At 42.9% G+C, this 27287-nt stretch overlaps 1 protein-coding gene across 1 annotated transcript; it reads right to left on the bottom strand.

Annotated features, from left to right (window-relative positions):
- Nucleotides 1-385: 385 nt before the first annotated feature.
- On the bottom strand, nt 386-27236 carry RAB12 (RAB12, member RAS oncogene family). The gene is made up of 6 exons (XM_005866884.2): nt 27191-27236; nt 12145-12205; nt 4246-4384; nt 3209-3298; nt 2466-2570; nt 386-1538 (listed from the first exon to the last, which is right to left on the bottom strand). Exons 1-6 carry the CDS (start codon nt 27219-27221, stop codon nt 1425-1427), a joined length of 540 nt encoding a protein of 179 aa, XP_005866946.2. The 5' UTR covers nt 27222-27236; the 3' UTR covers nt 386-1424.
- Nucleotides 27237-27287: the final 51 nt, after the last annotated feature.

Raw genomic sequence — 27287 nt, 5'->3', positions numbered from 1 at the left:
GATCTCTCCCCCTTATCCCCACCCTCCCCTATCTTCCCAAACGAAATCTATCCCAATTAATCACTAATCCCTCACCACCTTTTAGCTATTATGAATAATGCTGTTATGAACACAGGTGTATAAGTATGTTTGTGTTACTGCTTTCAATTCTGGGGGGGAATATACCCAGAAGCAGAATTGCTGGGTCATACTCTATCCTGTTAAGTATTTTGAGAAACTACCAAATAATTTTTTTCACAGTGAAGGACACTGTATTTGTCTTATCTAAAATACTCAAATGATTAAGAAGTCGAGTATATGAAGAATATTATCAGATATTAAAATTTCAATTACACACACACACACACACAGTAATAATTACACAATAAATGTGGCAACTCAACTGTCATTCATAAATACAAAATTTTATTAGTGTAGAAAGACCACAATGCTTTTCATATCACAACACTCAAGACACGCCAAGTTATTCAAATACATAATTACTTATCTTGACTAAACAAAACAGTGCAGTTTAATAAAAGATATACCAAAGATAGAGTTCACAAATTCATTATCAGACTGAAAAAAAAAAAAAAAAGAACACAGTCTAGGATTAACAGGAATAAGCTTCATAAGGGGGAGAAGTTTCATCATTATAAAGGTATAGAATGTTTAGGCAAATACAAGTACGTTCTTTGATATAGTAAAATGTATCTCTTTAAAATTCCTTTAAACAGGATTTGTTTAGGACAGCAGCGTTTTCTTTCTATTGAATCTTCGTAGTTCTTAAAAGCATAAGGGATATCAATTCAGAAACTATGAGAGCGACTCTGCGGCCTCAGAGTCAAATCCTACCCTCTAACTAGTAATATTCTACCATTATATCACATTAATAAATAACCTTCAATGACGGCTATGAAAGGAACTTTGCTTTGTGCTAGAAACACTCCCAATACTTCAAAAATGCTACAGCTAGGGACATGTCCTGTAAATAAAGAAAAAGCACGTAAGATAGCTTTTTTTTTTTTCAAAAAATCTCTGGTTTTACAAATTTTCTTTAAATCAGTAAGCAAAGCACCATGTTCTTTCTTCTTATCAGAATATCTTCTGTCCCCATAATATAATTAACAAGGACAATTATATTATTTATATCAAGAAACACTATAACTTTCATTTCTCCCATTCTTCATATTAGAAGTACTACATTTCCCAGTGTATACGCACTAGACACTGGGATAATGAATGAAATATAATAATTTGGAGGGATATATGTAATTTATAACCAAAACTTACCCAGGATTGCATATTTGCATATTTACAAGTTAGTGTATAGCTCTGACTTGAATTACAAAGTGCGAAAGGAAATTTTCAGAATGATTGTAGTGCAGAATAGAACGTTTTCCCCTTTCTAGGAATCATTCCCACTTTGTCTCCAAAGTAGCAAATCAACAGCATCTGATGTGTGGTCTTGGTGGAGGCAATTCTGGTGGAATTTCAGGTTCTGGTTGTAAGGAGAGGATACTATTGGACAGCTCATTCCTTAAAATATCCAGAGGCATCTTCAGGATAAACAGAAGACAAAAACACACTTTAACTACACAACGTATAAGGTAAGTGCTCTGCAAATCGTACAATTATATAAGAGCAAAGTGTTTTTATATAAAACTCTCTAATCCTCAAAGTTTAACTAGACATTCAAATACTAAGACAAAAAACAAAACAGGTTCAGGATGCATCATGTCCCTTTATACCTGAGGAAGAAGAGACAAGATGGACCTCATAAACATGTCTTTTTCATGGCCCAGTATAATGGGAACTCAGTGCATTAATACATAAAAAAGCGGTTCTGCATTCTCAGGGGGTACAGCATTACTGAAGAAAGAAATAACCTTTCTAATAAAGCAGCCATTTTATTAGATGCTTCTGAATTATGTTTGAACTGAGCAGATAACACGTAATAATAACGAAATTCTTACTAAAAAATCTTTGAATGTAAGCCTAAAGATGCCTGAAGAAATTGCTGCTACTCAGTGAAGCTGCCTAGCAATTCTCCTGGCGCTCAGCATCACTGAAAGGCTTTGGTGATAGAATAGGGGAGGCAAAGACCAGGGCCTCTCAGCTCAGATCCCTGCACATTCGCTGTCTCCTCCATCTGTATGTAACTTAGTCCTTGTGGGAAAACAGGAACAGAAGAAAAGCAAATGTCAGACAAACAGGCACACTGTCGTGCCAGCGCCAGTCACTCCACCAAATTGTATTTGAGGCTAAGCAAATACACCAGACATTAATACCAAGGATACTGAAAACCACCAGATGGAAGGGCTGCTGCTATAGCAGGCTGGATGCCTTTGGCCAAGTTAACAACTTCACCTGCTCCTTAAGACTGAGAAAAACTACTGTACTTCCCTTTCAAAATAATAAATCCTCAACCAAAAAATAATAAACAGTATGTTTCAGATGAAAAACATTCATGCAGATTTTTTTACCTTTTTCAGAATGTCATCAACAAGTTTCAGAAATATTTCATCCACATTGAAGTTATCCTTGGCACTTGCTTCACAGAACCGCATCCCGGTTATCTGCTGTGCGAACTAAGGAAACAAGTTATTTTTCCTCTCTGTGGGGTGCGATGTTGTTTAATGTATGAATATGAGGCCAACGATGGGGAATCATACCTTCTGGGCTTCCGCTATATGGGAAGGGGTGGACTAAAGGTTTGTTAAGGCCGGTGTATGCTTAACTGTAAAGTTCCTAAGTGCAGAAAATTCTTACATAAGTAAATAACAAAGCAAAACCCAGTGATACTATGACCTTCAAGTCAAATTATGTGACCAAATTTCTAAAATTGTAATGTATCTGACATTTAAAATGTGAATACCACTGATTCTCCAAGGAAGATTAACATATACTAGTATTAGAGTGAGAGACAATCATGAAAGCAATTTTATGCTTTAAAAAAATATTTCTCTGTATATAGTGTCAGGTTAGATAATAATGCAGCATATACTAATGTGGGTTTTTTTCTTCAATTTCAAAATGAATTTAAGGCAGCAAGATTGCTAAAAAAAAAAAAAAGCAAACATATGAGAAGGATGTGATTGAGTGATACTGTATAACTATTTCATAATTTAAAAAAATAAGTAATTTGTTAAAAGGTAAAGCATATCAACTGCTAACATACAAAGTGTGGGAACTGACTTCTCTCTCCTGCCCCCCAGGTTTCTCTCACCTTTTCACCCTGCTGTCTGGTGATTTCTCTGTCAGTTTCACAGTCCAACTTATTTCCAACTAAGAGAAGTTCTGCATCTTCGGAAGCATACTGTGGAATTTTAAAAGAAGCTGCATTTCAAAAATGGGCATTGTCATATGCTGACAGGAAATGTAAAACAATCCAGTATTTTTCACTCATTTGTTCATTCACTCTACAAATCTTTGAGCATCTTCTCTGTCCCAGGCAGACCTGGTTACTGTGGCATGGAAGACAGCTCACAGCGTTTTAGAAAGAAACGTGGTTCTAGGTATATGAACCACAATGTTCTTAGCCTCTGACCAGTAATTCCTTAGAATCTATCCTAAGGAAATGATTCAAAATAAAGGCAAGGCTTTGTACTTAAAAATGATCATCAATAAAAAAATGTAAAAATCCAACAAAATAGACCGAGAATGAAATAAGGTAAGGTACACAAAAGAATGCAGCCATTAAAAACAACAATACATGGCCCAGCCAGTGTGGCTCAATGGTTGAGTGTCGACCTATGAACTAGGAGGCCAAAGTTTGATTCCTGGTCAGGGCACATGCCCGGGCTTTGGCTTGATCCCTGATAGGGGGCGTGCAGGAGGCAGCCGATCAATGATCCTCATCATTGGTGTTTCTATCTCTCTTTCCCTCTTCCTTCTCTGAAATCAATAATATATATATATATATTTTAAAAAAACATGCTTTGGAAGAACAGTTAATGACACAGGAAGGCCATTATGACAGAATATTTAGTGAAATAAGCAGGTTGTAACACTGAATAAAGTATAAATCCAATTTGGTTTTTCAGGATGGCAGAACTATAGATTTGGGCTTTGAGTTCAAACAGCCCAGGATACCAGAATAAAAATCCCGGTTTTATTACTTATAATAATAAAACTTTGATTATTGCAATATGGATTAAAGACCTTTATAATGTAAAAGCATGCTTCATAAATATGTTTTCTTTTATAAGGATCAACACCCATGAGCGAAGAGTTCATATCTGGAAAAAAAAATGCAACACTTACCTTATCAATCATCTTCATCCATTTTGGCAAATCATCAAATGTCTCCTTCTTAGTAATATCATATACTAATATGATCCCCTTGGCACTTCTGTAATAAGCTGAGGTAATGCTGTTGAATCTCTCTTGACCTGCTGTGTCCCTAAGAAATAGCAGCAAAAAAATCAGTTCCCAAACCATAACCATAGTAAGCAACTCCACATTCCAATGCACACAGGGAGAGTGGTGGCCCCACCAGGCTGGTTCCTTCTAGTCACCAGGCCACTCCTCATGTGCACGCTCACTATTAGTGGGGATAGCTTTTCTGAGCTAGTTTCATTCAAACAAAAACATAAAGGAGTCCCAATTTCCTTCAAACCAAGCTTTTGAAAATAGAAAAAAAAGAGAGCATTTTTATGGCAAAAGTCATAATAAAAAGAGGGAGAGAGAAGGCAGATCCCACATAATTTAACTAAAGATACTAAAATCCTATACATAGCAAAATCTTAATTATAAAAAACTTTCCAATGTGAAAGCTCATGCAAAAATAGCATCCTATATAATAAAAGGCTAATATGCAAACAGACCGAACTGTGGAACAACCGAACAACCGGTCGCTATGATGTGCACTGACTACCAGGGGGCGCGTGCAGAACATGGTGGACATTGGCCAAGGCGGATGGTGGAGCAGGTGAGCGGGTGCACTAGACCAAGGCGGGGTGCCGGTCACTGTCATCAAGGCAAGCCTCTAATGGTTACTGAAAATTCTTTGCTCTTGTGTGCTGTGGTCCCACCTGGCGCTCACACCCACTGTGGTGCCCGGCAGCTGCCGGCCCCGATCGCCCCTCAGGGCTTCTCCACCTCGCCCTGCTCCTGAGGGGCAATCAGGGCCGGCAGCCACCTCTTGCACCCACTGCCAGCGACAGCCTCACTTGCATATGCTGCTGGTACCAGAGCTGCCGCTCACACCCACTGCTGGCGCCAGCCCCAATCACACCACAGCTGGTGCCAGAGTCACCGCCCAGCGCCAGTCCCAATAACTCAGCACCGTCAGTGGGTGCAAGTGGCGGCTGCCAGCCCCAATTGCCCCTGAGGGCTTCTCCACCTATCCCTGCTCCTGAGAGGCAATCAGGGCAGCAGCCGCCACTCACACCTGCTGTCGGCGCCTGCCCCAACTGCTCTGCGCCATCAGCGGGTGTGAGCGGGGCCGGTGCTGTCAGTGCGTGGGAGTGGCAGTGGTGGGAGCAGGGCTACTGGCAGACAGGGGACCAGGGGCCATGGCGGGAGGGGCTGGGCAGGGGTGCAGAGGATGGGCGGAGACCTGCCCCTGTGCCCACCACACCCTTGTGGCCCACATTTCCTTTCAAGGTACACGAATTAGTGTACTGGGCCCCTAGTTAAATATAAAAGTCATTTCTGATTGCTTAACTCATACTCAAGTGACTCATTTAAGCTAACATTAGCTTCGGAATGAATTTTTTGACATTCATGAATAAAATTATGAAATCATGAGGTAACTTAATACTACAAATTACATAAGTACACTTGACCACACTTTTCTCCCCCACAAAGTCATAAACTTTGCTCTAGAAGGTTCTAAATTTTTAATGGACTACACTGTGAGGAAAATTGTTGTGGAGGGAATAAGAGAAATAGCAAAAATGAACAAGGAGTTAGGTGGTGGGCGATATTCAACTTTTATTTTGTAGTCATAAAGTATTATGGTCAAGTCAGCTTTTCTAGGTATTTTACCTCTATCAATTGGTGTATTAACAGGTATAAATGCTGTTATTCCCCCAATTTCCTCAAAGCCTGTCTAGGGTGGACAGAAGCTGTTCCTGGAAAGCTGTTCCTGGCAGTCACTGTGGGTGCCAGGTACCCAGGCTCCAGTCTTGCTTCTTTAGAGAACTCAGCCTTTCTGAAATGAGCTCAGTTTCTAACATGTAAAATGGTAGAAAGATAACACCCTCTATGGGAGGCAGTCATCAACAAGGAGAAAACGAGGGATAATTTAAACTATTTAAGTCTACAACCCTTCTTTAACCAATCTCAATGGCTAATATCTGATTTTGTTGATAAGAATCATCCACTAATGAAAAATGCTACAGAATCCTTTTAAACAGAGTAAGTGGTCAAAGGGAAAGAGAGGGGAGTTACCAAATAGGTTTACAATTACAGTAACGTTCATTATTCTCTGACTGCTACTTTGAAACCTAAGAACTATTTATTCTCCTGAAGTTTGGCACTTCAACGTGAGGAAGGACATAAGCACGCTAGCAGTGTATAGAAGCTGGCTGTGAGATAGTTTTTCCATCTAAGAAGCCAAGAAACTGCTTGAGACAAATGTGGCTCAGCAGAGCAGGGCTTCTGATCGGGGAAACAATGTCTCTAAAGATGATCTATAATTTAGCTTTCCCCAAAGCCTAACTGCTGGCATACGCCCAGGGGCCACGGTGGGTCACAGGGGAGTAAGCTGGGCAATAGAGTAACAACAGTAAGGTTCCCCACTGCAAGGCTATTCAAAGCTTGTAGCATGACAGTGCGTGTCTTAGTGGGAGAGCGTGTGCAACGTTTTCCTGGTCGAGGTGCAACTTGTGGGGACTGTGTCCCTAAAACACCCCTTGGCAATGGCTATAATTTATGGCTTCATTCAGATTGAACTCACCACCGATTAGTTCACATTTCTGATGTTATGCCAAGCAAACAAAACTCGCTGGCAAATTCATTTCACATAAAAAACAAAGCCATTTGCTTTGTTCCAGAGGACACAAGAATCCCATGCTGTCCTTGACTGAAGGCCCAGGAGGGGTAGGGCTGGTCTGTTTCTGTCCACCAGGGTCCAGTAGGGTGCTTGACCCTGAGCGGCTGTCAATAAACATGTGCTGACCAAAACATTACATGTTTAAAATGTAGAAAGTTTAATTCAGTTCAAGTATTTAAGTACCTACTATGTACCAGCACCAAAAAAACCTACACAAGTCTCCCTTTTCAAAAATTAGATAAGGTAACCAATCTGATCATGCTTTTATCTTTCTATAAAGATGCAGAATCCTAGTATTTCCCCCTCTTTATCACCATGAACCCGAATTTTTGCTGTAATGACAAAGAACTGATTAGTAGAGATTTGCAAATTATTAATGCCAGCCAAATCATCATTTACTATAGTTAGCATGTGATCTTACTATTATTTCTCTCTCTGCTTTTGGTGTAAATTTAAAAAATTCCTAAATTCTGTTTCCCCAAATTGGTAATACAATGATGTTTTAAAAATTCAAAAATTCTCATCTGTAATATTTAATATATCCAGTAAAATGACACAATTACTAATTTGAAAAGCAGGAACCAATTTCAGTATGTGAAATGCTCTTCCTCTTCCAAGCACAGAACGAAAGGAAAGGAGTTTGGCGTTAATAGAAGAACGCTGGTGAACACCAAACTCCCCAACAGTGGAGACTGGCACAATGACAGAATGGGGGGCCCCTACACAAAGCATTTTAATTCTGTGTTTGCCTAAAGTAGGAGACAAATATCATGGTCAAGTCCATTTCAACACAATGACTCTAAATCACCATGTTTAACTTCCAGGATAGCATTTGGATGTAAATGCATGAAACTATACTCTAGCAGAAACATTTTCATTTTAGTTATACTTTAAGCTCTTATCTATCTATCTATCTATCTATCTATCATCTATCTATCTAAAAGCCCAGCGACCGTTACGGTGGAGTGATCAGAACTGCCGGAACGACCAGTGACTATGACATGCCCTGTGGCAGCCAACCAGCCTGATCCTTCAGGCTCCAATCGGACATGCCCCGTCCTGGCTGGCCTGGCCCCTGATCAGCCCCGAACATCTTTGTTGTGAGCCTTTTTGTGAGCCAAATTAATAAATTCCCACTGATTTGATTAGTGAGTCAACATTCAGGTTGAGTCACCTACTGACTCAGTAAACCTGGCTGAGGAAGTGGGGAAGGAGGAAGGTGATGGAAGGAGGAAGGGACGGGGGAAGGAGGCAGTAACCAACACAGCAGCTCAAAAACAGGAGCCCTAAACGCCTGAGTGAGGTTACCACGCCCAAATCAAAAGCACACAAATGAAGTCAAGAAATGATGGGAAAACCCAGGTTCAGTCTCAGAAAGTAGAGGTCAAATTAAGAGAATCACACCAACCACAGAGGGAGCTGCCCTCCCTCCAGCTAGCCCCAACCCCAATCGGACCCCCCACCCTGATCGGGGGCGGGCCGTCCGGCCAACCTCCCATGGCTCCCCCCCACCATCCTGGCCTGATGGGCCCCCATCAAGACAGGCCAGCCGGACTCCACCTGTGCATGAATTTGTGCACCAGGTCTCTAGTGTGTGTGTGTGTGTGTGTGTGTGTATGGCTAATATGCTAAGTGTCCAACCATCCGACTGGTTGCTATGATGTGCACTGACCACCAGGGAGCAGACACTCAATACAGGAACTGCCAAGGTGCAGTGACTTCAGCGGTGGTTCTCAGGTTATGCACCCTGAAACCAGAGAGGAGGGAGCCAATTCCTCGCAGGGCCATGCGATTCCACCTTCGGCCATGGGTTATGTTGTTACTGGTTTACTGCACACTTGTGTTTGCGTTCCACACCCTGTACGACAGCAACTTTACAGAGTGCCCTCTCACACTCTGGGACCCCTCGGGGGATGTCTAAGAGCCGGAGGGACTCTGCTCACTCCGCAGATGCCAAGGAGGGACTGTGGGAGGTTGGCTCCAGGGCATGTCTGGCCCATTTCACCTAGTCCCGCCCCGCTGGCCACCTTCTAATTAACTTCCTTTCAATGTGCACGAATCTGTGCACCGGGTCACTAGTATACATATATGTAGAAACACTCTAAGTACAGAGATGTGAAAATCAGTTTGTTGATTTTCTAACCCTAGATAAATCAAGGAACTGAAAATGTGACCTAAAAATGTAACAATGACATCTGTAGCTTTGGGTACTTTAAACCTTCAAGAATCTACAGTAAATAACATTTTCTTAGATGGACTATATCCAGACATCATCAAGAAAAAAATGCACTTCTTCTGACAACACCTCTCTGTGAAGGCCGACTGGCAGTGCTTGCAGGGACTGACAGTGTACAAAATTGGAGCAGGGCTATTATTAGCAGCCTCTCTGAAGAGCTCCTTCCAACCATACCAGATCCTCCTATGCCCGCAACCTGTGACAGTAAAGTGACGACAACATGTCCTTGACAAAGCAGATTACAGCAGCAACAGCACAAGGACTGCTGCCGACACCAAAATAAGCCACATGTTCCTTTAAGTAATGAACCAGGACTCCATTGTTTCCTTTCTACCTACTGGATAACAATAATGTCTTTTCCTTCAGGAAAAGATAAGTCCTACTTCCTAACTGAATCACTGGGGTATTCCCCATAGAAAACTTGCAATCATCCTTTCAATAGATTCAGTGAATCTTGCTTTTCCTCTGTTACATTCTTCACCAATGTGGTACAGTTTTGAAAATTTTGAGAACTAAGTCTGAGGAGTGAAGAGCGAAGGAGAAGCAGAGAAGGAGTTATTCGGGGAAATGCTTTTACACCCAAGAGAGAAGTGCTTTTGGGGTGCCCTGTGCATTTCTTGGAACTGTACTATCACACCTTTCCCCATGGACTGGGATTCATAAGGCAGGGCCCACCTACATTAGGTACAAAGCCACTGGAGTGAGATCCAGAAGTATCCAATGTCACCAGCACAGACTCAGTGAGCAGAGCTCCAGGGGGCACAGGCCATTTGGACACACTCCAAAACAGATTACTACTCGACTATGCCAGAGTTAGCTTCCCTCTCAAACCCTACTCGCTACACTAACTGTTGGGAACTTAGTCCAAGTTCTACCTTTATCCTCTGCTCACTAGTTACAGGTGTTGGGTCTGAGCCCCTCCGCCTAGCGACTAGACCTTCTTGGACGCCGGGTCTTAGATGGAGAAGCCATGAGAAATTGTGGGTATATAAGGAGGAGTTGTTATTGCAGAAGTCAGTGGCCACATAGCCTTCAGACGAAACAGTTCTTTAAGCAGTCCATAAAACAGGCGGCCGTACATACACCTAGATACATCTTCCCACACATCAGCAGTATTAGCCTCCGTGTCTGCAGCAGCTTCCGAGCAACCGCAAGCTGCCTCTAGACCTATAGCTTTACATAGCAATAGTACCCGAGCTCTCTGCCTCAGCAGCTTCTTCCAGCTCGCAAGCTGCCTCTAGACCTATAGCTTTACATAGCAATCGTACCCGAGCTCCCTGCCTCAGCAGCTTCTCCCAGCCTCCCTGGTCTCTCCCCTCTCTCCAGCACACTCCTCTGCCCAGCACACTGGCTGGTTAACATGGGAGCTATATCTGAGGTCTCTATAAGCTCTTAGCCTTACATTGTAGCAGTACCAGCTCTCAGCTCCGTCTCTCCCTTTCCTCTCTCTAGCTCACATAATATAACATGTATATTACTCCAGAGACAAAGAAGTAATATATATTACTTCATGCCAATAGTTACACCAATCATATTTTGGCTACAGAAGGGCATACATGTGCAGTATACCATGGGATTATTGTGTGTGTGTCCTTGCACCTGCTTATGGTATCTTAGCCTAGGCACAGAGTGGCCTTGGACAATCCGTGTACTGACAACAAGACCTCTGTGCTTTCACTGGCCTTGACTATCAGGCGTCTCTGGCATGGTTCCCATAGGTGGATATACTCCAAATACTTTCAAAGATGGTCTTTACCTTAAAGAGCTTATAAAATTAAAAATAGCAGCTCATGTGAAAGATACTTTGTTGCCATTTCCAGAGTTCAAAAAAATAGGCAACAAGACACAAAACAGTTTGCTGCCTTTCTGATCATGGGCCAATCTAGTAAGAAATATGCATTATTTGGGGTATCAAGTATTTAGGCAAGACTGTTAATGTTTCATAATTAAGTTAAAACATCTTAAAGTGGATTATATAGCCACAGATGGCCAAATAAAGATATTACCTCAGACACCTCCGATGAGCAAGCAATGCTGGTTCGGCTGCAGCTGTATCCCAGACAGGGACACGGATGAAGAATGAAGGCATGGCACTAACATTCAAGCATTAGGTGACCGATGATGCCACAGATGAGGCAGCAATTAACGCAGATGAAAGCAAACACACACATGGTGGACAAACACTCAGAGCTGAGGTTGACCTGCCGAGAGGAGTTAGTAAGCTGAGTACACTGCAGCTGTGTCGTTAAAACAAAAGGGCATTCTCAGAACAGCTCAGCGGTGACTTTTAAACCAACACCAGACCTGATCCTCTCTCCACAGATCGGTTTCCTAATGCTCCCTGTGGGCTGCTGAGAGCCAGCAGAGAGCTCTTAGAGCTGAACACAGTGGTAGCACAGCTGGTTTGGTCTCTCATACGACTATATTGTGAGAAAGGGGCTGTGGATTCATTTCCAGTTGACATTAATGAGGGCTTACTTCATGTAGCATCAGCAATATGGCCAGAGGAGTGTGTGTGTCCCGCAGTGATATTCACACTGTGCCACCAAGAAGAGTCCCTGAACTCTAGAGGTTATCTGGCTTGAAACTGCGCAAATCTGGTCAGAAACATACTGAACTGTCTTTGAATACTATCAAACAAAATAACTTTAAAAACATGAAGACAAGCATTTCAGCAATCATTTTAGTGATGACAGTTTTGTCAAATGATTTGAAAACAGAGACAACGGCATAACTGCCCATGTGCAAATAGGATATGAAATAAACAGACTCTTCTAAATTCTCTCTCACTGTTCATTTTATTTAAACATGAGCAAAGGAGAGGAAAAGTAGGAGAACAAACCAGCTCAAATGGTTAATTGTATTAGACAAGCGTATGGACTGTTAAACATGAATGGCAATTACTGGGTACAGATTCTCCACTTACCAGATCTGTAGTCTAATTTTCTTTCCTCTTAGCTCTACAGTTTTTATTTTAAAATCAACACCTGTAAATAAAACAAATTAAAAAAAAGATGTAATTTGTCAAAAAAAAATAATCCCACTTATACATTTTAATATATCATTATTAGAAAAACAAAAAACAAAACTGATATTAGCAACTCTCAAAAGGGAAAAGCAGAAGCGTGCCAGTATCTGTAAGCACCCAGTAATTCCACACTTCAATACACAACTGTAAGTCAACCTATGCTATGTTTTACCCTAAATAGTTATGTAGCATTTACTATTCATAATATAACTTAAAAGTTTTTTAATTTCTAATTACTATAATTTATTACTACCATAAGTTTAGTATAAAAATCATTTAAAATTATATTTAATGATTATATTAATAACTGGATTTAAAAGAATGTTACCTGGGTGAAAATTCTTATATAGAACACTGGAAACAATCTTGATTTCAAACAGCCTTACTCTGAACTTACAAATTATTGTATTAAATTCTTTTAGCATTTGCAGCAAATTTAGTTAATATATAAACAGCACTTCTTTATTATATGGTCAATAGTATGGAAGAGGAATTATTTTTTTAAATTTACACATAAAAATTAACAATTTTTATTTATTTTAATATTAACAAGCAAACCATCATGTATCACTGTCCCTTTCCAATTCAGATGATTTTTACACCAAATTTTTATTTGTGTAGGTTACCATCTCAGTTATAGAAAACTTAAATATTTCAGACAGTATTTTTCACACAATTTTCAAAACTAAAAAAAGTAAACCAAAGGAATGCTGGCTAAATTTGAGAACTAGAAACATATTCTTTACAGGAACTGCTTCCTGACTGCTGAGTAGGATCCAGGGTGCTCATGCTGCCTGACCTCCAATAAGCAGAGGGAACACATCTATCCAGGAGTGCCATGTGGCCACGGAGAACAGGGACCCCCTCCCAGGCTCTCCATTTCAGGGAACTGATGCAGCACTTCAATGTCAGATGATGTTCTTGAGGTGAAGGGAAAGGCATATGACTGACTTTTATAATTAGTAACACCCTGTGGTCACCAATGCAATACCAAAAAACATGTTTACAACCCTGGGCAGAGGTGGGGCAGTAGCCCTCATCTGTACAATACAGAGAAGTTGCATGAATATAAAATGTCACAAGAAAACAAAGCTATTCGTAATCTCTTACACCAGATATAATTTCAAATGTCACCGAGTGAAACCTGGTTAATTCAATTTCACGTTCAGTTCTGGAATAAATCTGCTTTCCAGAGCCAAATGACACTGAAACCACCTTAAAACATGAAGCATATTTGTTCATCAACAGTATCCTCAGGGTTCCTTAATGGCTCAACCACAGGGGAAGAGTGTAGCTTAAAGTGATATTCTACAAGGCACAAAAAACAGCCTGGAGATATCTGCTATGTTCTGATTTTAAACAGACCAAATAGTCTTCCTTACATTAGCATCAAGTTGGGACCTCACTATGTTACTCTGTGATGGCAGTTTACAAATCAAATTCATATTTGTGACGACTACTATTGTTTTACTTTTATTTCCAGTTATTTTTATTTTTTAAGTTTTAGTTAAGGGAACTGTAACTTTTATACTACATATCACAGTGGCTACTACTTTATTGCACTTGTGAGCTCTGCTTCAAATCAACTAAAAGAATCCTTTTAAACAAATAGCTAGTGCAAATAATTTTTGTTTTGATTAGGCTGTATTCTCTGTGAAGAATTGCTCTGAGCCTGAACATGTCAGACACTCTTTTTCAGCCAACTTGAAAATTTATCAACTTTAGCAGTCCTACACTAGGACTATTTTGTAACCACAAAGTTCAATAAATAAAATAAAAGGAAAATGTACAAATATTCAAAATCAAAAAGTGGTAATGTTATCATAATTTTAACACGAAAACAAAGTAAAGATAACAGTGAACAGGGTTCATTATCTGTTTAGCCAAAATGAAAACTGTCTAGTTTTAGTGAATAGATTAACGACAAAGGAACTAACAACAACAGAAAAATACCCAGGGCTAAATCTAAAACTCCATAAAAGGAACAGCTGATTAAAATGGTCCTCTCTCTTAGATGAAATATCCTTTACATCTAACAGACACTAGGTGGCTTGCAAAGATTGGGAACTTACTCCAATTTAAGGCTTAGAAACACATCCTTGTATCAAAGCATACAACTAAACATTCTTAAAAACCTTCTTATATGAAGTCAAAGTATCTCTTAATGCTGTCTATTTGTAATATCTGCATGCTATAGAAATGGTAAAGATCCCTAATAAAAGGCAGCAAGTCATTAAAGCCTTGAATATTCATATTAGTTTGGAAGAAGCCAGCACAGAGAAGTTTCTCCTCACTGAGGAGGAATGCCTACCAACAACGCTTATAAACAAACAGGGACAAAAAGGGGGGCACCTTCATTTCCATCCACAGCACTTGCTGAAAACCCAGTTTTCTATAGGCCTCTTGACTGATAGGAAGCGATCAGTCCTACTACTCCATCAGTTGATGAGGACAGTCCCTGCCCTCAAAGGGCTAAGTCATACTGTCCTAATCAATAAACACCCCATGTACTTGGCAAAGAAATGCTTTTCTCTGCTGTCCTCTCGTAGAGAGCCTCCTTGTCTGCCCAGAATGTAAGTCCTTAGTGATTCCTGTCTGAACCCTTATGATGGCCCCACCCCTTACCCTCAATTCCTCATGTGTTCCCAGTTCTTGGGCCTGAACTCTTTTCTAGCCCTACCACCTGCTCCTTCTTTGTTGTTGGTGTCCCCTCTGAGGACACAGCCTTTGACTCCTGAAAGCCTAGGATAATGCCTGGCAACTCAATAAATCTGATGAATAGACCCCCTCCCGTAATCAAATGCTGGATATGTAAGGAGGAATGATGCTATTTGGGGAAAAATTAGGGAAGTTCAGGACTTAGGATTTTAAAGCCCAAACAAAACACTTAAGTAGTAAAAAGAAAGGGCAACTGTCCTGAGTGTGTCTGGTAGGCAGAGCAGTGGGATTCCTACAATTCCTATGATTGATGTAAATCCTTAGAGCAGCGGTTCTCAACCTGTGGGTCGAGACCCCTTTGGGGGTCGAACGACCCTTTCACAGGGGTCACCTAAGACCATCAGAAAACACATATATAATTACATATTGTTTTTGTGATTAACCACTATGCTTTAATTATGTTCAATTTGTAACAATGAAAATACATCCTGCATATCAGATATTTACATTACGATTTATAACAGTAGCAAAGTTACAGTTATGAAGTAGCAACGAAAATAATTTTATGGTTGGGGGTCACCACAACATGAGGAACTGTATTAAAGGGTCGCGGCATTAGGGAGGTTGAGAACCACTGCCTTAGAGGATGGGGCAGTCTTAATATACTCATGTCCTCTCCCTACATAGAGCCATCCCAGGAATTATGGTAACCATTTATTCAGCTGCTTAGATGGGAAGTGGTCCACTAAGTGGATTATTCTGACAACAGGAGCTTACCTTTCTTTCTTTTTTTAAACCCTCACTCGAGGATATGCTTTTATTAAATTTAGAGAAAGAGGAAGGAGAGAGAGAGAGAAGCAGTGATGTGAGAGAGACACATCGATTGGTTGCTTCCCACATGCACCCTGACCAGGGCTGGAGATCAAACTTGCAACCCAGGTAAGTACATGCCCTTGACCGGGAATTGAACCTGAGACCCTTTGGTCCACAGGTTGGTGCTCTAACCACTGAACACCGACCAGGCTGTCTTCTTTTTTTTAAATCTCAATGACCTTTAATAGCAACAATAGTGGGCATTTGTCAAACATGCTGTGCCTGACATCCAACACATGGAATCCTGCAGCAGCCCAACGAGGAATAAACTATTACCCTCATTTTGCAGAGGAAAACAGAATGGAGAGAAGAAAAGGTGATTTGCATTAAGGTCATAGCACATGCTAGTTCAGTGGCAGATATCCGATTCAAATTTGTAACACTGCCCACAAATGAAAGTCAAATGCTTGAAAAAAGGAGTGTGAAATGTTCTGTAAATGACCCAGAATCACCACATCAAGCTGTTAAAGAACAGAGCTTAACTTTGAAATTTGCCTTTTTCTTTGTGTTCATCTTTCATAAACCTTAGCAATAGCATCAAGAATTTGTACTAGTATACTTAGTGCTGATAAAATTTCTAAGTTCCCCTCCCTTAAGGCAAAACATTTCCAAAACATTAGTGTATTTCTTTTTGCTGGGCCACAGAAGTTACAAAAGTGAAAATAAAAAAATAAACAGAAGCTTCTTTCTGCACATTCCTTTCCAGCAAAAGCTAAAAAAATAAAAAGCAAAAATAACACCATGGTCCATGCCTATAATTACAGCTGAACAGACATCCTCTCCTTTTTCTTCTCTGCCCAACCCCACCACCAAAGATCTGATTTTATCTTACTTAACACTTTCAGGAAGTTGAAGGATTTCAGACTTTGAAATATGTCTCAGTTCAAATAATGGTTGCAATTTAAATGCCACTTTATAGTAACTATCTTAAATCTGTATAGCTTTTCTTCCAAGGATATCCTATATAATAAAAGGGTAATATGCAAATTGACCCTAACAGCAGAATGACTGGTCACTATGACACACACTGACCACCAGGGGGCAGATGCTCATTGCAGGAGATTCCCCCTGGTGGTCTGTGGGTTCCCACAGGGGTAGCTCTGCTCAGCCACAAGCCAGGCTGACGGCTGCCAGTACAGTGGTGGTGGTGGGAGCCTCTCCACCTGCTCAGCAGCGCTAAGGATGTCCGACTGAAGCTTAGGCCTGCTCCCCGCTGGCAAGTGGACATCCCCCGAGGGCTCCGGGGCTGCCAGAGGGATGTCTGACTGCCAGCTTAGTCCCAATCCCCAGGGGAGTGATCCTAAGCCAGCAGGTGGACATTCCCTGAGGGGTCCCAGACTGTGAGAGGGCAGAGGCCGGGCTGAGGTACCCCCCCCCCCCGCAGTGCAAAATTTTTTGGGCCCGGAGCCTCTAGTATACCTTATAACAGGGGTCCTCAAACTACAGCCCGCGGGCCACATGCAAATACAAATATTGTATTTGTTCCCGTTTTGTTTTTTTACTTCAAAATAAGATATGTGCAGTGTGCATAGGAATTTGTTCATAGTTTTTTTTTAAACTATAGTCCGGCCCTCCAAGGGGCTGAGGGACAGTGAACTGGCCCCCTGTTTAAAAAGTTTGAGGACCCCTGCCTTATAAAGTGTTGCCCAATTTTGGATGTAATATTTCTACCAAGGGAGAGCATTTCTAGCATTTTCACTGAAAGCAAGAAAATAAAATCAGAAATGCATAAAGGTCACATAAAGTAAATTTATCATTAAAAAAACAAGTCGTGCCCTAGCCAGTTTGGCTCAGCGGATAAAGCGTCTGCCTGTGGACTGAAGGGTCACAGGTTCGATTCTGGTCAAGGGCACATGCCTGGGTTGCAGGCTCGATCCCCAGGGTGTGCAGGAGGCAGCCGATCAATGATTCTCCCTCATCATTGATGTTTCTATCTCTCTCTCCCTCTCCCTTCCTCTCTGAAATCAATAAAAATATATTAAAAGAAAAACAAAAAAGCCAAGTCGCATGACGGTGAAGCCAGTCTTCTGTCTAAACACAATCTACCACAGCAGAATACAACAGAAATTCCCAGAGGAAAGCACCACATAAAGGTCAGTAGACCATCTTTCAATTTCTGCACTGAAAGCACTGAACTTGAGAACTCCTATTATTTAATACTAGAGGCCCAGTGCACGAAATTCGTGCACGGGTGGGGTCCCTAGGCCTAGCTGGCGATCAAAGCATGAGTATCTGGCATGGAAGGGCAGGTACCAGCTGACCTCTGGGCCCTGGGCAGCACCTGGGCCGCCAGGCCCTCATGTGCCCCCCTCTGCTTGAGTCACGGCACCTGAGTCCCCACGTGGAAATGCGATGAGTGTGGCTGGATGCGGTGGGCCGGGGCGCAGCGTGGGCCTCTGGGCTGCCCAGCACGCCGCACAGAAGCTGGGCGGGCAGCGCGCTCTCTCCCGGCCAGCCTTGCAGACCGGCTCCTGCACGGCGAGTGCCCCCACATTCTGTGCCTGCTGCCCTCCATGGTGTTATCCGAAGCAGCAGCAGGAGCAGCAGCTGTAGCTCTACTCCAAGGAGTGGTGAGCATGAGGCCAGGCAGCCAGAGAGGGGCTGTGGGTGGAGAGCGAGGAACCTGGCATGGCATCCACTCCTACGCTGCATGCACGTTCAGCACTTGGGTGGGGGCCTCGGGGTTGGGGCGGAGGCTGAGCCTGATCAGGGCCGAGACCACTGGGCCCCTGTGGTCCTGGCAGTGGGCTTCCCTGACGCTTAAGCCCTGGCGTCCTGGGGGAGATTAGCAGGGGGAGTGAGAGCGAGTTTGACGGACACCCTGCATGCTCACCACATCTCCGTCCCCATTATCCCCACCCTCAGGTAGCCCACAAGAGGTCGCAGCCCCCCACCCGGGTGCTGCAGGAGGTTGGTTGCCGCCACCCACCATCAGTTCCCCATCCCAGCCCGGGGCCTGCTGGCCGGGGGGAAGGGCCAACCGCCACTGCGGTGGGAGGGCGGCAGGTCAATCGGGGCCTGCCAGCTGGGGGAGAGACCTGGGAGGTTGGCTGCTGGTCCCGAGGAGAGAGCCAGCCCTTGGCCCCCCTGGGAAAGGGGCTGCATTGCCGCCACCCACCCCTGGTTCCCTGTCCCAGCCCAGAGTCCGGCCCCAATCGGGTGATGGGGGCCTGCTGGCTGAGGGGAGAGACTGCGGGAGGTTGGCTGGCAGGGCCCATCTGGCAATCAGGGCCTGCAGGCTGGGGGCAGCTCCTGCATTGAGCGTCTGCCCCCTGGTGGTCAGCGTGTTTCACAGCGACTGGTCGTTCCTGTCGTTCCATTGTAATGGTTGCTTAGGCTTTTATATAGATAGATAGATTATCTGGCTTTTCCTACTTTCACTATTATGAGTCTTCGATGAAATAGAAACTAAGTACTACAACTAAAATATTCTGATCATTCTCAGAAGTAGGTACCATTAAAATAGTAAAATAATTGCATGTCATTAAAAAATGCTTATCAGGCAGTGGCGGTGGCAGGAGCCTCTCCTGCCTTTGCAGCAGCGCTAAGGATGTCCGACTGACGGCTTAAATATGTATAAGCCGTCAGTCGGACATCCCTTGAGGGCTCCCAGACTGCGAGAAGGCACAGTTTGGGCTGAGGGACCTCCCCCCGAGTGCACGAATTTCGTGCACTGGGCCTCTAGTACATGTATAAAACAATTTCACAGAAAGGGGTTTAATTCCTTTATAATAAAAAGATTAAAAACTATTTTGTGGTGTTTACTGTTTCAGGTACTAGTCTAAAGGCTTTACATTTACTCACTGTACATAACTCACTGCAGTATATCCTCTTAACAATTTGAGGTAGATATTATCACTGTCCCCATTCTACAGGTGAGAAAACACATCAGAGGTTAGTTACTTGCCTAAGGTCACCAAGCTGGTATCAGAGCAGATCTGAACCTGAGCTGAATGGCTTCAGGCTATGCTCCTCCCTGTGCAGCCTCACCTGATGAATGAGGGTATGGCTGCAAGAGAGGTATAAATCCGTATTCAATGTTAAAAAAGAATTCTGCATTGTTAGGGAAATATTGCAAAGTAAAAATGAGGGATGCTGACTGGCTTAGACAGACTGCTCCTGCATCTGCAGGCCTTCTTCTGCTCACAGACCCTTATCAGAAAAAGCAGTCATTTCGACCTCTTGATGGGAGGAGGGGAAGAAGAGAGAAGAATCTGGAAAATTAAAAACAAAAACCCAGATATCAAATGGTGGATCAGTAATATTTTCTTCTTATGCAACAAATATTAACTTTACTACTATTTAGGTTGGGTCTATAAAAATACAAGTAGATTTTGTACCTTACACAGGCCATCTCCTTACATTTTATTTCCTATCCTCCTGTGTATATTTCAGTATGCATCTCTAAAGGATAAGAATTATTTATTGGAGTGTTTCAGAATTTTTGCATCTATAATATAAATTAGAAAGAGAAGGGAACATAACTGGCATTTATAATTGCCTTTTCTAGGCCAGGTACATAAGATATTTTATCTCCACTTACTCCTGTACCAAAAGGTAGGAAGAGTGTAAGCCCTATTTTTTCCCTTCCTTTTATAAATGAGGGAAATGAAATTCAAGTCACACTGATAGCTTGGTAGAGCTGGGACTTAAATCCAGGACTTTGGGCCCACCTCTGAACTCCACACTCTTCCCACAATATGCCACCTCAGGAGCTCCTAGAATGAGTAATGGCCAAAGAGAAGGCCAAGTGTTTTTCTTTTTAAGTGAAAAATTAAAAGTGAAAATTTGATGGTAGGTGTGTGATTCTTTTTCAGTAAACAAGAGAGCAGAGTTCTGCTGTGTAGCAGGCCTAAAGAGGGAGACAGCATGCAAGAACAACACAGCTCCTCATTTAGAAGGGGCCTGTTCCTTCCACCGAGAGCTGGTTTAGGGGGTTTGAAGCTTCTGTGTTAAATTAAGCCTGGAAAACCAGAAGAGTTCTATTCATCAGCTATTTCCATCTTAACTCTGCCTGAGGTGGAAATGCAGGTTGTTGTTTTGTAAGCTAAGAAGGCATTATGTAAGCACCAGAAACCAAGCAGTGGAGGCTGTCAGATTTGGTGGGAAAAGGTTTTCTATGGAATCTAGTGTTCTGTTAGGCCTGTGTTTTCTGATTTTAAAGGAAAAGCATTCAAAAAGCAAACAAAAGAACCCCACAATCACATTCAATTAAGGGCACTATTTTAGGTCTGTAGTTTTGGTTTTCCAAATATTTTCCAAATGTCAGAGATGTGCAACCACAGAACAAAAGGAGAACAATCAATTTCTTCCTCTGCTGAAGTGCAACAGCACAGCCCTTCACCTCTTTTCTGACATTTTATTATGACTATTTCCATGACTCACCCCTTCTGAAAAGGACAAGCCAGGTGAGCAGGCCTTAGCGTTGCATCCAATAAATGGTTAGCAGAGTGGCATCTTGTATAAATATGAACAGCCTCTCAAAAATATCTGCTGACTACTGTACAGAGCTGTTTTCTTTACAAATTCAAACAAAAACTTAATTAGAACAATGTATGTGAAACCCAAGGCTGGAGAATAATTTGAACCTCTCACAAGAACCAACTCGGTCTCCTCAAGCCAGTTCCAAGATCCGCACCAGATTGCTCCTGGCCGACTCCACAGGCTGGAGGGAGAGAAGCAACCTCCAAGAATCTGGATCTCTGTCATGCATAATGAAACCTTTCTTCTTCAGTGCCAGTGAACAGGGAAAGGCTGAGTGCACTTGAGCCAGGTCTTTAAATAGATTTTCATTCAACCTAAACAACCCCACTGCAATACATTTCCATACTTTCTCTGAAAGATAGCTCCATTACATTAAGTTCATTAAAACAAACCCAACCACACAATGCATAGTATAGGCTGGTATAAAAACCAAATAACCAAGACCCATTGGTTCCTTTCACACTCACATCTCCCTGAGTCATCATGTTACATCACTTTGGCTGGGAGAAGTGTTGGGCTTTTGCAGTGGGAATTCTAGACAACTTTCCCAAATTCTCTTTTAAGTGAAACACTTAGGCAGATCAGCTATGGCTTGGAAGACTACAGATAAATACAGAAGAGCAAACTAAAAGAAAGTTTAAAATCTGAATCCAGTTGATGTTCATTCTTGGTTTTCTAAAAATCTCTGTTTCCAGAATAAAGTATGAGTAATCAATGTCCCTTACCAGCGGTTCCACTGCTTCTAGATAAAGTTGACCAGACACTCGTGAACTGCAGTTCATCTATCATGTCTCCTAACGTTCAAGGCCAGACCCACAGAGAGCCATTTCTGCCAGGGAATTGTATTCACCTGTTTCTAGGACCCCTCAATTCGGCTTCCAGTCTGACTGTTGGTCCTGATAACATGCAGCCAGCTGCACCACGAGGTTTCCTCAACCTCAGAGCAGGCACCTTCCTCTCAACACAGGACTCAAGAAAGATGCGTTCACACAGAGAACACAGGGACTACTGCCAGCAACAGAGTAAAACCAGGGCTTCAGTATGGCCCTAAGACCAGCCACTCTCAGGGGCCAGCCTGGGAAGTTTCACGCACTGCTACAAAATTAAAATAATGAAGACAGAGTAGGGAGGGTCTCAGAACTAAATTTAAAAAACTTTTTAATTAGGATATTCTGAATTTCCTAATTTGGGGAGAGACAACTTCATTTTAAATCTTTTTTTTTTTTTTTAAACTGGCATTTGTTTTTATTTTTATTAAATGTTTTCACTTGGCAAAATAAAAGAACTGGCAATCCCTATGTTGGTCTCCAGCACTTTGGGGGAAATTTTACTGCCCAGGAAAACCAGAATTCTGGTTTTGATGGCCCTACTCCTACTTTCTATTTAAAATGTTGAAATTTTGGAAAATTTTTATAAATATGTAGGCTTAAGATATGTAAATGAATGAATATTTAGGTAAGGAATTCAATTCTTAGAGCATTATTTTAATATCCAGAAAGCAAGTGACAAGTGATGATAGGGGCATACAGAAAGCCAATTTCATGGATACCAAGATCAATGGCATCACTATCTTCACAGGTTGTGGGAGGACCAAATTACATAAGCAGCAAAGGGATTAATGATTCTGATTTTAATACATCAGAAATGTCACAAAGCAGAGTAAATATAAATCTCAAAGTAAGCTAAGGAACACAGAAAGAACTCTTTGCAGCCCTGCCCCTGACCACTTGCTGACCAGTTGTGCCACAGTGGCTAAGTTTCTCTCTCTGAGACTTTGTTTTCTTATCTGTAAAATGGGGATAACTTTGAGGAATGTTATGAGGATCATAGAGTGTACTTTTGCTGATACATAGTAAATACTCAACAAATTGTAGCTACTACGGAATGAATGTTGTATTTTATATGTAAAGACAACTAAATTACTTATCCAAAGTCACAAGTGGCAAACCCTAAATAAAGAGCCCAGGCTCTTTAATCTTACTCTATTGTTTTTTCTAGATTGCAATGTTCTTGAAGTGGGGGTGGGTGTTGCCTGATAAAACCATTTCAGTTAAAACAAAAACCATTTCAGTCAAAACAAAATTAACAGGTAGCATCGAATAAAACAAAAGTTGACAAATATATAATTTTATGTTTTTTTAATATTAGATAGCTGTGAATTTCTACAGCCAGCTAGTTTTTTTCCCATTTCTCAAACTTTAAAAAGCTGCTCCTGTACTTTTAAAAGTCTGATATGCTGGCTATATCAGACTAAGTAATTCAATTTCATAAATACAAGATACCATTATCCTATATAATAAAAGCCTAATATGGAAATTGTCCCCTCGGGCAGTTGTTCAACTGGGAGACCAGGAGTTTGACAGGTCGCTATGATGTGTGCTGACCACCAGGAGGCAGCGTGAAACATGGCGGGCATCAACGAAGCACGCTGGCAGTGGAAGAAAGTGGAGGCGCTGCCGGCCCCAATGACAGCAGGATGGCAGCGGGATGGTGGAGCAGGTGAATGGGCAGCGCCAGGTCAAGGCGGGTGCAAGTGGGGGCCCGACTGCCCCGCCAATGGTGACCAGTGGCGGGGGCAGGGCTGCTGCCCAGCTCCCAGGAGCTGAGAGAGCCAGGTGGGGGGGAGGGGGCGGCCCTGACCGATTGCTCCACAGACTGCGACCAGTGACCAGCAGCAGTGGCGGGACTCCCAGGTGGTGAAGGGGCCGGGCGAGGGTCCCGGCCCTGATCGATCGCCCCACAGGCAGGATGATAGAGCAGGTGAGAGGGCGCCACCAGGCCAAGGTGGGGTGCCAGGAGGGGCTGTGGGGCTGGGGGCAGGAGCTGGGGCCCGATCTCTGCAGGCCACCTCAAGGGACCCCACCCGTGTATGAACTTGTGCACCAGGCCTCTAGTTTGAAAAATAATCCTTCACTTAGACAATTTCCATTGAATAGTCAATTATTAAAAACAGCTTTTTAGCTTTTCATACCCTGGTGAATTTTGTGTCTTTAAACCAAGGCAACTTCTGATATGATTTTTAAAAACCAACATTTTGCTCACTTAAAATAGCTTATTTAAAATCTCCAAGGCCTTCCACAATGACCTTTTATAGGAAGTCCAGGGGAACCTGATTCACTTTTAAAAGGCACTTTGGAGGCTGTCTCTTCTAGCCTCTGCATTACACAGGCACCTTGGTCTGTGCACGCTCAGGCTCTTCCCCTGTTGTGGGGCGCACGGTCTTCTCCAGACTCTGCTGTCCCGAGCAGACCACAGCTGCAAGTCTGGACAGGGTAAGGGAAGGTGCTCCGGTGGAAGAGACTCTTTCTCTATGTGGAGCTGACTACATGGAGATGAAAGCCGACAAACTGGCCTCAGAAGGACCTATGAGCTAACTGCTCAGACGGCAGGCATTCAGGTGAGGCAACCACAGTACTACACCACACCCAACGCCATATTTAAATAGCATTTTTCTCAAGGAACTCAAGGAATGAATTTATACTTACAGCATTCCAGTGGGAATGAAACTTCCCCTGACCGGTCCTCATCCTACCACTATGTCCCTCAAATATTCTCTACACATCTCTACCGCTGCCCTTATCAACCCGGATTATCTTATTTCCCAGGACTCTGGGCCACATCTGGATAGACTATGTCCTATTCACTACTCAGTCCCCAGTGGGTAGCATATCACCTGACACACAGTGTAAATGCTCAATAAGTAATTTGATAAATGGAAGGAGAAAGCAACTCAGAAGCGGATTTTAAAGGGCGATTAATTAGCTCTCTTCAAGTGTCTTCACACTCCGGGTCAGAACAGAAACTATCACCTTTCTCTGAACTTCCCACAATTAATAAACATGTATCAAGCCAAGTACTACAGGCTATGTGTGGAGGAAACAAAAATGAGCAAGACAAGAATCCAAGCACATAAGGAAGCTCACAGTGGCAGTGGTAGGGGAGGTATGTGCATGTGTAAGTGTATGTATTTATGACCGTTAAGGGAACAGAGGAACAAACTGCCTGGTCTCCTTGCCTGCCACTTTCTCATTCCCAGGTATCCTATGGAATCCTGCCCAATTAGTTTCACTGTCTTCATGCCGAGACTCCAGTTGCTATAGAATAAGGTCCACCCTCTTCAGCATGGCATCCAGGTCTCAAAGCATTCATTTCTGATGTTCCCTAGTGAGTCTTCCTCAGAATATGGGGGTGCTGCTCCACTATGGCCCCAGCTTAGAAAACCCTTCCTCTCTCCTCTGCCTTCCTCTAAAGTACACCTCTGCTCATCTCCTGTCTCACCTCCATCCACCCAAACCCTTAGCCACCTATTAGTGCCTATGCTGATTTCTTTTCATCACGGAGTATAGCTGTATTATCCCTCATTTATTTAAAATATGTCTTTGTTGATTTCAGAGAGAGGGGGAGAGGGATAGAAACAATTGATGAGAAACATCAATTGGCTGCCTCCTGTATGCCCCCTACTGGGGATGGAGCCAGAATCCTGGGCCTGTGCCCTGATTGGAAACAGAACCAGTGACCTCCTGGTTCCTGGGTCGATGCTCAACCACTGAGCCACACCAGCCAGGCTTATCCCTCATTTTTATATATTTTAGGTGTGGAGCCATAAAAGATTGGTAATTCTGAATTGCTTTTAATTCTATTTCATATGTCAGGTACTACAGTAACAGTATAAACCTTCATTTGATGGTTTAATAAGTCCCTGTACTTTAGATGATCCAAGATTAAATATATGAAACAGGTATAGTTATGCCACTAAATTTTAACAGCATGGTCCCAAGGCCAACATTTAAAAAACACACAGGGTATAGAGAACACAAAAAATGATCTATTCCAAAGAAACACGAAGGGAAACAAATTCTCACAAACAAACGACAATACAAAATTTGGGAATTACTTTTCTGTTACAGTAATGTAAAACAAATCCATCCCAAATCGTATAGCGTTGGAACTAGCACTGGTTACAATACTAAATATATGTACAAGAATACAGAATACTTTTAATTCTGAATTTCAAATTTAACTACTACTCAATGTTTCTTGGACATCCCCTGGGGAAACCACTCATCGCCTATCACTGAAGGTGAATACCCTTTATTTTGAAGAACCAGCGCTCTGTGGTTCCTCCAGCTTTGAAGGGGCTTTCCACAGAAATCACTGTTACCCACACCCACGTGAAAGACCTCAACGCCAAGTCCTGTACATCTGACGTCATCAAAAAAATTTCCCTGCACTTTCAATTTTGGGTCCCCAGGGCATTCTGCTTCCTGACCTGGAGTGCCACTGTATTTACTTCATTGTTGCCCTTCACCCACCTGGGTGGTACTGGATAACTTATCTCCACTTCTGTCCCTGGGTTATTCGAGGTCATGAGCTAGTTCAGCCCAAGTCCCTGTGCCCCGCATTTACACTTAAAGAGATTTAGTGTCGTTTTAGTCTTACTAGTCTCCATAGATCCTCCACAGGAAATCTTAAACTTCATTATTCCTGCATATCGTAAAAGTGAGTTCAAATTTATAAACTAAGCCTTGGTTCCCGGTGGAAAAACTCGCGCGGTACAGCTAAGGCACCAGCATTTGCTATAGTGACCACTCTGGCCTCTGGACGGGGGCGCAGCTTCAACTTCACTCCACGGTCCCCCTGCAGCCCACCTCGCACCACCTCTTCCTCGGGTCGAGAGTTCCCGTGGAGATGCTCGCACTGTGCCCGAGAGCGGGACGGGACCGATGCATCACCCCACCTCATGACCGCCCTTGGGGGTGCGGGAGGGGGCGCTGAGCCGTTTGCGCTCTGTAACCCGCTCCCACCGGGACCTCAGGAGGGCGCGAGGGGTCTGTGCCGCGAGAGGAGGCTGCAAGAGCAAGTCTGCGTGGAGCTACACTGCATCCCTCCGTCCGGCTTTGGGGGTCCTCCGCCTCCCCCCAGATCTCACCGACAGGCTCATCCACCACGGGCAAGACCATCCAGTGGGAGAGGAAAAGCTCAGAGACGCGCTGAGAAACGAGGCCGACACTGCGAAGGGCACCAGC

The sequence above is a fragment of the Myotis brandtii genome, unplaced genomic scaffold, assembly GCF_000412655.1.
Source record: "Myotis brandtii unplaced genomic scaffold, ASM41265v1 scaffold240, whole genome shotgun sequence".
In the NCBI taxonomy this organism is placed as follows: Eukaryota; Metazoa; Chordata; class Mammalia; order Chiroptera; family Vespertilionidae; genus Myotis; species Myotis brandtii.
This window is presented reverse-complemented; position numbering and strand designations above follow the sequence as displayed.